Here is an 11852-nt window from a genome sequence, read left to right on the forward strand (position 1 = left end):
GTGTGTGTGTGTGTGTGTGTGTGTGTGTGTGTGTGTGTGTGTCTTTCTCTGTGTCTGTGCTCTGACACCTCCTTGGGGGTGACCTGTGATTGGGTTACCAGGGTTACCAGGTCTCTGATTTGTGTTGGGAACAAAGGCAGCCCTGACCACCAGGCACTAGTGACAATCAATGTAAATAATACATTAAGTTAATTGGACACACAGTATTTGGGCACGTTTTTTAAATGTTTTGCAACAGAAATTGAAAATGAGTGTTTTTTATTGAATGAGTCCAAGTAGGCCCTCCCCGTTTCAAATCGTTTTCGTCCGTTTGGTGACTACTGACCCTGGCTCTCCCGTCTGCTTGGCTTCGTGTTGTGATGTTAGAGTCAGTGATGACTGCATGCACACAATCACACATAGCAGGCCTGTTACGCAAATGCCTATACACAGTACTATATATTTTTTTTTACTGCACTATAAAAAGAAAGTGCTATCTAAAACCTCAAAGGGTTCTTCGGCTGTCCCCATAGGAGAACCCTTTTAAGAACCCTTTTTGGTTCAAGGTAGAACCCTTTTGGTCTCCATGTAGAACCCTTTCTACAGAGGGTTCTACATGGAGACCAAAAGGGTTCTACCTGGAACCAAAAAGGGATATCCTATGGGGACAGCCGAAGAACCCTTTTGGAACCCTTTGTTTCTAAATGTAGACCTGAGAAATGACAGGAGAAAGTAAATAAGCCGTGCATTTGTTTCTTGTGTTGAATGTACAGTACAGAACAGTACAGTCATTCTGCGTCAATGTTGATGTGTTATCAGGATATCCAAGTCTGGGGTCCCTATTCTCTTTGCTCCGTTAGGTGTCTTGTCTCTTCAGATAGCATCTCTGGGCTCCATAACTACAAAGCATTAGAAGCTGACGCGTCCATTTATTTACACTGTACATGCACATGCTTAACAATTTAATTTATRATACACAACAATACATTATTAACTCTTTGAATTATCTTTATCTTTAATATTTTCCCAAATACACATGAATCCTGTACTGGTGGTTACTAAGATAATTATATAGGTTATAAAAATGGGTATCGAAAAGAAACATGGGAATAACCAGTGCTGGTTGTGAAAACATGGACACATGAGAGAGGCAGAATTCTGTCAAAGCAAAGGCAGACGCAAAGTTGGTTGAGATTATGCTGCGAGAGAGAGAAAAGCAACCCAAGCGTACTGGCGTTTTGTTCAGCCCTTCACAATGTCCGTTGCATCAGGGTCCGGGGCAGTAAATAGCTGAAATGGTATGGAAGTAAAAGGCGAGACTTCACATGCATGGTGTACAGGCGCAGGGGGCCACACAAAGGCCATGGAATCACACACAGATTGATTTAACCTGTTTATAAAGCTGCAAAACACGAGGGGATATTTATGTCATAGGCTTTAATGCAGGTCAGGCCTGATATATTGTATAACATGTATAATATCTTAATGTACGGTTGACACTCATTGAAGTACTGCATTTTATAGATTTTCTTCATGGGGTTATTGACCCAGAAAGTGATTTCTGATTAAAAACATTCAGTAACACTTTATGAGCAGTTATTGTCACCTATGTAGTGCATTAATATAAGACGTTATGAATGTGTTTGCATTATATGAAAAATGTTTTTCATGGGATGTGTTACCAAATAGTCTATATTTTCAATGAAGTTGTCATCTTCTGAGCCTGCATTAATATGAAATGGGATAGGTAAGGCCTTAGGCAGGTCTAAAGTGGCTACAGTGATTATTTTGATATTTTATTCTCTAGTRAGCAGGTAGCTACCTGGTTGAAAGACTGTATAAGTCTCCAGACTCTGATGGACTGAGGTTGTAAGCTGAGGTAATGGGACATCAGGTGCTCTTTTGATGTGGACTCTCACAAGGAATAACGTGAAGAAACGCATGAATGGATGAAAAATGAGGCCTGTCCAATCATTCAATTAGAATACAAAACAGATGGCATAGTCTGTTTGTGCACGGAAGTTTGTGCACCCACACAAACACGCGTACAGGCATTCACGCACACGCACACACACACACACACCAGTACACACCCACACCACGCTTAACACAATAGTGCCACAATCTATTTTGGCGACAGAATAACTGTCCTCGGCTGAAGTGATGATGTGAGTGAAGGGGAGGCAATATCAATGACAATGACAACCGTTTCGTTATGATAACCCCCCCAAGCTTGGTCTATCTGTACATTACAATAGCAACCAAATAGGACCTTTCGCTGCAGTGGGCTAAATCAGGGTCACACAGTGTTTCTTGATAGTCTTAAACAAATCTATTTTGAAACAAAAGTATACACCTCACACACATGGTTATGAGCTTAAAGAAAATAAGACACTTGTACCATGTCAGATATAGAGTTGAAAATGTATTACGTTTTGAGTTTGCATCCCAATATTACATTTTGTACACGAAAAGTATTCAGACCCCTTGACTTTTCCCACATTTTGTTACGTTACAGCCTTATTCTAAWATGGATTTAATTTTTAAAGATTCTCATCAATCTACACAAAATACTCCATAATGACAAAGCAGAAACTGTATTTTTTGACATTTTTACAAACGTGTTACAAAGAAAAAACAGATACCTTATTTACATAAGTATTCAGACCCTTTGCTATGAGACTTGAAATTGAGCTCAGGTGCATCCTGTTTCCATTGATCATCCTTGAGATGTWTCTACAACTTAATTGGAGTCCACCTGTGATAAATTCAGTTGATTGGACATGATTTGGACAGGCACACGCCGGTCTATATAAGCAAAAACTAAGCCCTAAGGTTGAAGGAATTGTCCGTAGAGCTCCGACACAGGATTGTGTCGAGGCACAGATCTGGGGAAGGGTACCAAAACATTTCTGCAGCTTTGAATGTCCCCAAGAACACAGAGGCCTCCATCATTCTTAAATGGAAGAAGTTTGGAACCACCRAGAAGAATGGKAGAAACTCTCCAGATACAGGTGYGCCAAACTTGTAGAGTCATACCCAATAAGACTCGAGGCTGTAATCGCTGCCAAAGGTGCTTCAACAAAGTACTGATTAAAGGGTCTGAATACTTACGTAAATTGTATATTTTTTTATGAATTTGCAGAAATGTCTAGAAACCAGTTTTTGCTCTGTCATTATGGGGTATTGTGTGTAGATTGATGAGGGGAAAAAACGATTTAATCCATTTTAAAATACGGCTGTAWTGTAACARAATCWAAAAATTCAAGGGGTCTGAATAGTTTCCGACTGGACTGTACATCACAAAAGACTGACATATAATAAAAGCGTTTTACATAGAAACACCAGATTTTTTATGTTTATTTTATATTTATTTATATTTATTTATTATGAAGTTATGAAAAAGATTAATAACATTCCACCCATGAGGCCACAAGAGGRCGATTTGGTTATTTGACTGCAGGAAAGAGGTCTATGTTAACTCAGGTCTGCATTTAGGAGTGATACCCCTGTGTGACTGCCCTGTTGATTACCTCTCTCTGTCTCTTTCTATCTCCCCCTCCCTACTCCCTCTCCCTATCACCTCCTCCCTACTCGCTACTCTCCCTCTCTCTATCTCTCTCTTTCCTTCCCCTCTCCCCCCCCTGGTAGCTGGTGAAGTCAACCCTAGGACAGGTGACTCAGGATGAGAAGATGGCCACCCTGCTGCTACCACCGGGTCCTGACAGCTTGCACCGGTTCACCCGGGAGTCCCTGGCTGCCGTGGAGCAGCGGATCGCTGAGGAGGAGGCCCGGCGTACCAAGCACTACCAAGAGGACCTGGGAGACGTGGAGCTGCCCCGGCCCCGGGCCGACCTGGAGGCCGGCAAACAGCTGCCWCGCATCTTCGGCGACATCCCCGCCGGCCTGGTGGGCGTCCCACTGGATGACTTTGACCCGTTCTACTTCAAGAACCAGAGAGTGAGCACTGGGGGTTGATGGTTGGTGGGAGAATGAGAGAGGCTGTGTGGGTGTGTGTTTGTGTGTGAGCGTGAGGTGGTGGGTGTCTCTCTCAAGGGTCCTTATACTTGTGTTCGAATGCCTGTGTTAAATGTGTTTCTAAGAGCATGTCACTTCTTATATCATCACTGACATCGCTTCCTTTGTCTATTGGACCTCCTTGAAGGATTTCCTCTTTAGTACCATTCCAATTACTGGAACATCTTCCTGTGTTCTTTTATTCATTTGAACCAATTTCCCCTTCTGAAACACATCTCTGGTGTACTCACAGTGACCCTCCTTATATAAAGCCTCTGAAATGGTGTGTGTGTGTGTGTACATGTGTGTGTGTGCGTGTGTGTGTGCGTGTGTGTGTGTGTGTGTGTGTCATCCGTCCTAATGGAAACTTTCTGTGGCCTTTGAGGCAGGTTGAAAGGATTCCCCATACCCATTTTTGGGTGTGTACGTGCATGTGCGCTCATCTGCACGTGTGTGTGTTCTTAGGATGCAAAAGGTAGGACTGATTTACGAATAGAAGGATCAGGCAGACAGACAGACAGACAGACAGACAGACAGACAGACAGAACAGAACAGACAAGACGAACAGACAAGACAGACAGAAAAGACAGACAGACAGACAGACAGACACGACAGAAGACAGACAGACAGACAGACAGACAGACAGACAGACAGACAGACAGACAGACAGACAGACAGACAGACAGACAGACAGACAGACAGACACAGACAGACAGACAGACAACAGACAGACAGACAGACAGACAGAAGATGGTTTTACTGTTGCCACCATTATCTGTTTCTCACACAGTCCTTCTTCCTTAATAAGAATTTTGAAATGGGTTTGTGTCACCCCCACAGTGTAGACTGGAGGGTGCCTCATCAAGTCATTCTATACAGTATGCATTACAGTATACCTCCCAGAGTGGCACATTTTTGTTCCAAGCCGCTTGATAAGTTGAATTAGGTGTGTTAGTGCTGGGCTGGAACAAGAATGTGCAACCCTGGGTGTACTGTAGGACTGTAGATGAGAAAAACGTGAATTCCAGGATGTAAATAATAATCTTTTAAGCTGGTGGATAAATCAAATTGAACTGACAGCTATGGCTGTAGTTGGTGTGGCATCAGTTGGATTTAAGTGATTTGAGTGTGTAGCAATTGAGGAAATAACATTTGATTTGATTTAATCAGTTGCCCAGGGAGTGGAAATTGTACCGGTACAGTATGTGAAAAGGACAGAGGCTAGAGTACTGGTTTTAAGGTGCTAAGTTTTAAAATTGGCCTTTCAAAATTCATCAGTCTGGAGCTTTGGTTGGTTTGAAGAGGGAGGCTGAGGTCTGAAGAGCTAGTTCTCCTGGGGATAGATAGTTCTCCTAGGGATATATAGTTATTCTGGGAATATATAGTTCTCCTGTGGATAGATAGTTATTCTGGGGATAGCTAGTTCTCCTGTGGATAGATAGTTATTCTGGGGATAGATAGTTCTCCTGGGGATAGATAGCTCTCCTGGGGATAGATAGTTATTCTGGGGATATATAGTTATCCTGGGGATCGATAGTTATCCTGGGGATCGATAGTTCTCTTGGGGATAGATAGTTCTCTTGGGGATAGATAGTTCTCCTGGGGATAGATAGTTCTCCTGGGGATAGATAGTTATTCTGGGGATAGATAGTTGTTCTGGGGATAGAGGACATGTCAGCTGGATACAGTTGTGGGTCCTCACCTCACTTTCCTCTCTCTTCCTGAATGTTTCTGCCTCCCCCTCCCTCTCTCTCTCACTCAATCTCTCTCGCACCCATCCCTCCTACACCCCCTCCCTCTATCTCTCTCTTTCCTCTCTCTGACTTTCCGTCATCTCCTCTCCCCATCCCTCTGCACCCCTCTCTCTCTCTCTATTTCTCTCTCTCTTTCTCTCTGACTCTCCTCAATCTCTCTCTCCCCATCCTCCTGCACCCCCCCCTTCTCTCGCTCTCTCTATTTCTCTCTCTTTGTCTCTCTGACTCTCCCTCAATCTCTCTCTCCCCATCCCTCCTGCCCCCCTCTCTCTATCTCTTTCTCTCTCTCTCTGTCTCTCTTTCTCTTTCTCCTACCTCTCCTCCAGAGGATAAGAGCTCCTGCTAATTTCCCAAAGGTTTTGTAGAGGATTGGAACAAATAAACCAAATCAAACCAACCTCTCATTGTTTACCTTAACCGGCACAGGCCATTTGATAATCCAATAGGTCTATGCAAGCCCACACCGACAGACTGAGAGAGAGTGGATAAACTAGTTGGTACTATATGAACTACAGTTTAAGATATKTTTTCAGATGACTATGAAGGCTTGGGATGTGGACTCATCTTGAAATGAGTCTGTTTTGAGGTCTAAATACATTGGACTAGCGTTGCAAAATTCTGGTAAATTTCCCCAAATTCCCAGGTTTTCCACGAATCCCTGTTATAACATTCCCGGAATCAGGATGGAATAGGCAGGAAATTTACTATTTCTAGAAAAGATGGGCTTTTTGGGAAAGTTATGCAACCCTACATCGGACACACTTTGAGTGTAAAGACATTTTACAGAGCAGCGAGTACCAGCATGGGGGACTTGCAATGTAATCAGTGATTTTGTTTGTTTGTGTGTGTGTATGTGTTCGTGTGTGTGTGTGTGTGTGTGTGTGCGCGTGTGTGCGCGTGTGTGTGTGTATGTGTGTGTGCATGGATGTACTGTCAGTGTGTGGTTGTTGCCACTGCAAGTTTATTGTACACGTTTATTGCCATGCCATATTGCCCTTAACCATGATGCATCTCTCTGTCTCTTTCAATCTCCCTCACCCCCTCTCTCTCACGTTATTCCTCTCTCTCTTTGTCTCTCTCGCTTCCTGTTTCTCCACAGACATTTATAGTACTGAACAAAGGGAAGGCCATCTTCCGATTTAGTGCCACGTCTGCACTCTATATTTTTAACCCCTTTCATCCTGTTAGAAGAGCATCGATTAAGGTTTTAGTACACTCATATCCTTTCTGATGGAACGCTCACAGCTCCACCAACACTTGTCTGTTTTAGGGTTTCAAAATGAAAATCAATGAGCAGAGACTGAACAACATTTGGGAGGGAACCAAAGCCTTAGAATGTCTCTGGTTCAGTTTGTCTAGTTAGATTGTCATGTCATTTTCCTTGTAATCATGTTGACATTGTGTACTAATGGGGGTAAATAGAGACAGGGGAGGAAGCTGAGCTGCCCAGAATTGAGCCGTTGGTATTGCCTGCTGTCTCTCACTACCAGTGAAGAGAGAAAATGTCAGTCCCACTATTAGTTTGTATTGTGCTGTTTTATTACGCAAAATCAATGAATGAGAGGAGTCTACACAGGACTAGACTTGTCCTCTGCCTCATGTGCATTAGACTCATCTTAGAGGTCGTACTCCAAAACAGATTTCATCTCAAGCCGTCACTGACTCATAGACTCAGTGGATGGTTACTGTTAGGTTATGTATACGACTGGATGGTTTTACTGTTAGGTTATGTATAGACTGGATGGTTACTGTTAGGTTATGTATAGACTGGATGGTTACTGTTAGGTTATGTATAGGACTGGATGGTTAATGTTGGTTATGTATAGACTGGATGGTTAATGTTAGGTTATGTATAGACTGGATGGTTACTGTTTAGGCACTACATAGACTGGATGGTTTACTGTTGAGGCTATATATAGACTGGATTGGTTACTGTTAGGTTATCTATAGACTGGATTGTACTGTTAGGTTATCTATAGACTGGATGGTTACTGTTTAGGTATCTATAGACTGGATGGTTACTGTTAGGCCTATATATAGACTGGATGGTTACTGTTAGGCTATATATAGACTGGATGGTTACTGTTAGGTATGTATAGACTGGATGGTTTACTTGAGGCTATATATAGACTGGATGGTTACTGTTAGGCTATTATAGACTGGATGGTTTACTGTTAGGGTTATCTATAGACTGGATGGTTACTGTTAGGCTATATATAGACTGGATGGTTACTGTTAGGCTATATATAGACTGGATGGTTACTGTAGGTTATGTTAGACTGGTGTTACTGTTAGGCCTATATATAGACTGGATGGTTACTGTTAGGTACTACTATATGACTGGATGGTTACTGTTAGGCTATATATAGACTGGATGGTTACTGTTAGGTTATATAGACTGGATGGTTACTGTTAGGTTATGTATAGACTGGATGGTTACTGTTAGGTTATGTATAGACTGGATGGTTACTGTTAGGTTACTGTATAGACTGGATGGTTACTGTAATGGTTATCGGAGAGACGGATGGTTACTGTTAGGCTATTATATAGACTGGATGGTTACTGTTTAGGGTATATATAGACTGGATGGTTACTGTTAGGTTAGGTTGATCTATAGACTGGATGGTTACTGTTAGGTATGTATAGACGGATGGTTACTTGTTAGGTTTCATACTAGACTGGATGTTATGTTAGGTTATTGTATAGACTGGATGGTTACTGTAAGGTTATGTATAGACTGGATGGTTACTGTTACGGTTAGTTATAGACTGGGAGGTTACTGTTAGGTATCTATCTTTATTTAGGTATGATAGACTGGATGTTACTGTTAGGTTATCTATAGAAGTGGATGGTTCTGTTAGGTTATGTATAGACTCGGATGGTTACTGTTTAGGTTATGTATAGGGACTGGATGTTATGTTAGGTTATGTATAGACTGGAGGTTACTGTTAGGCTATAATAGACTGATGGTTACTGTTAGGTTATTATAGACTGCGATGGTTACTGTTAGCTATAGTAATAGACTGGATGGTTACTGTTAGGCTATTATAGACTGGATGGTTACTGCGTTAGGTTATCTATAGCTGATGGTTATGTTAGGCTATATATAGACTGGAATGGTTAACTTTTAGGCTATATATAGGACTGGATGGTTTACGTTAGTTATGTAATAGACTGGATGGTTACCTGTAGGCTTATATATAGACTAGGATGGTTAGCTGTTAGGTTATCTATAGATAGGATGGTTACTGTTAGGCTATAGTAAGACTGGATGTTACTGTTAGCTATATATAGACTGGAGTGGTTACTGGTGGCTAAATATAGACTGGATGGTTACTGTTAGTTATGTATAGACTGGATGGTTACTGTTAGGTTATGTATGAGACTGGATGGTTATGTTGGTTATGTAAGACTGGATGGTTACTGTTAGGTTATCTATAGACCTGGATGGTTACTGTAGGCTAAATATGAACTGGATGGTTACTGTTAGGCTATATATAGCTGGAGGTTACTTGTTAGGATTATCTATAGAACTGAGATGGTTACTGTTAGGTTTATGTATAGACTGGATGGTTACTGTTAGGTTATCTATAGACTGGATGGTTACTGGTTAGGTTATGTATAGACGGATGGTTACTGTTAGGTTATGTATAGACTGGATGGTTACTGTTAGGTTATTATAGACTGGATGGTTACTGTTAGGTTATGTATAGACTGGATGGTTACTGTTAGGTTATGTATAGACTGGATGGTTACTGTTAGTATTATAGACTGGATGGTTACTGTTAGGTATCTATAGACTGGATGGTTACTGTTAGGCTTATATATAGACGATGGTTACTGTTAGGTTATATATAGACTGGATGGTTACTGTTGGTCTATTATAGACTGGATGGTTACTTGTAGGTTATCTATAGACTGGATGGTTACTGTTTAGTTAATCTATAGACTGGATGGTTTACTGTTAGGCTATATATAGACTGATGGTTACTGTTAGGTATATGTATAGACTGGATGGTTACTGTTAGGTTATGTATAACGGATGGTTACTGTTAGGCTATATATTAAACTGGATGTTTACTGTTAGGTTAGTATAGACTGGATGGTTACTGTTAGGTATATATAACTGGATGGTACTTTAGTATATATAGACTGGATGGTTACTGTTAGGCTATTATATAGACTGGATGGTTACTGCTATTACTGGAGGTTACTGCTACATATAGACTGGATGGTTACTGCTTAGGCTATATATAGACTGGAATGGTTACGTTAGGTATCTATAGACTGGTTATTAGGTTATCTACTATGGACCTTACTCTATATAGACTGGATGGTTACTGTCAATACAGCGGTGTTATCCATTATTATAGACGGGATGGTTTACGGTTCGGCCTATATATAGAACTGGTATGGTTTCTGTTAGGTTATATATAAACAGGATGGTTTACTGTTAGGTTTGTATAGACTGGTGGTTTACTGTTAGGTTATGTATAGACAGATGGTTATGTAGGTATGTAAGACATGATGTTACTGTTAGTATTTTAGACTGGATGGTTACTGTTAGGTTTATGTATAGACTGGATGGTTACTGTTTAGGTTTATGTATAGACAGGTGGTTACTGTTAGGTTATGTATAGACATGATGGTTACTGTTAGGTTATCTATAGACTGGATTGGTTACTCTAGGTTATGTATAGACTGGATGGTTACTGTTAGGTTATTCTATAGGACTGGGATGGTTACTGTTAGGTTATGTATAGACAGATGGTTACCTGTTTAGGTTATTATATAGACTGGATGGTTACTGTTAGGTTATCTATAGACTGGATGGTTACTGTTAGGCTTATGTATAGACTGGATGGTTACTGTTAGGTTATGTTATAGACTGGATGGCTACTGTTAGGTTATGTATAGACATGATGGTTACTGTTAGGTTATGTATAGACTGGATGGTTACTGTTAGGTTATGTTATAGACTGGAATGGTTAGCTGTTTAGGTTATCTATAGACTGATGGTTACTGTTACGGTTAGTATAAGACGTGGATGGTTACTGTTCGCTTTATCTATAGACCTGGATGGTTACTGTTAGGTTTATGTATAGACGGATTTCTGTTAGGTTATGTATAGACTGGATGGTACTGTTCAGGCTTATGTATAGACTGGAATGGGTTACTGTTAGTTTATCTATTAGACCTGACTATGGTTACTGTTTAGGATTATGTAATGACTGAGGTTACTGTTAGTGTATGTATAGACTGGATGGTTACTGTTTAGTTATGTATAGACTTGCATAGGAGATAACTGCGTATTAATGTATGGAGGTTAGCTGTTGAACAGATGACGTATTATGTATAGACGCGGATGGTTACTGTTAGTTATGTATAGACTGGATGGTTACTGTTAGTTATCTATAGACTGGATGGTTACTGTTAGTTATGTTATAACATGATGGTTATGGTTGAGGTTGTGTATAGACTGGAATGTTTAACTGTTAGGTTGTATAGACTGGATGGTTACTGGTAAACTCAGTCAGTGTTTTCTTGTTCTATTTTTAAACCTTTATTTATAGGAAAGTCAGTTAAGAACAAATTCTTATTTACTATGACGGCCTACCCCGGCCAAACCCAGACGATGCTGGGCCAATTGTGCGCCACCCTATGGGACTCCCAATCATGGCCRGATGTGATACAGCCTGGATTCGAACCAGGGACTGTAGTGGCACCTCTTGCATTGAGATGTAGTGCCTTAGACCACTGCGGGCGYCCGAAATGATGAAGTGATGCTGTAAATCACAACCTAACAACACCATGTTCTTTTCTCCGAGGATTCGGGAAGCCCCCATAGGAATGGGATTTTACTGTAGTCACCAAGGCCATTGTATAAGGTATCCATAGTTATGGGAACGGTATTGGAATGTTGATGGTCCCTGTAGCTATGACACTCAGTTACCCATCATCCATTGGAAGCCAGGAAGTGACTGAATCTGCCTTTAGTTCTGTTTTTCCCACCAACACAATGTAGGAAGGCTGCTCCCCCACCAACACAATGTAGGAAGGCTGCTCCCCCACCAACACAATGTAGGAAGGCTGCTCCCCCAC

The 11852-nt window shown here is 41.2% G+C and overlaps 1 protein-coding gene and 1 long non-coding RNA gene across 2 annotated transcripts in view; one reads left to right on the forward strand and one right to left on the reverse strand.

Moving 5' to 3' along the window:
• Positions 1-11852, forward strand: part of scn5lab (sodium channel, voltage gated, type V-like, alpha b) — a 195832-nt gene that overhangs the window by 33858 nt on the left and 150122 nt on the right. The window contains exons 2-3 of the mRNA XM_070435664.1: positions 3631-3939; positions 6850-6968. Of these exons, the coding sequence (XP_070291765.1) occupies positions 3673-3939; positions 6850-6968 (386 nt within the window). The 5' untranslated portion in view covers positions 3631-3672. The remainder of the gene's footprint in view (positions 1-3630; positions 3940-6849; positions 6969-11852) is intronic.
• The window catches only part of LOC111953619 (uncharacterized), a 48543-nt gene that overhangs the window by 6220 nt on the left and 30471 nt on the right, over positions 1-11852 (reverse strand). The gene's annotated exons all lie outside the window — the stretch shown is intronic.

The sequence above is a fragment of the Salvelinus sp. IW2-2015 genome, linkage group LG27 (assembly GCF_002910315.2).
Source record: "Salvelinus sp. IW2-2015 linkage group LG27, ASM291031v2, whole genome shotgun sequence".
Taxonomy (NCBI): Eukaryota; Metazoa; Chordata; class Actinopteri; order Salmoniformes; family Salmonidae; genus Salvelinus; species Salvelinus sp. IW2-2015.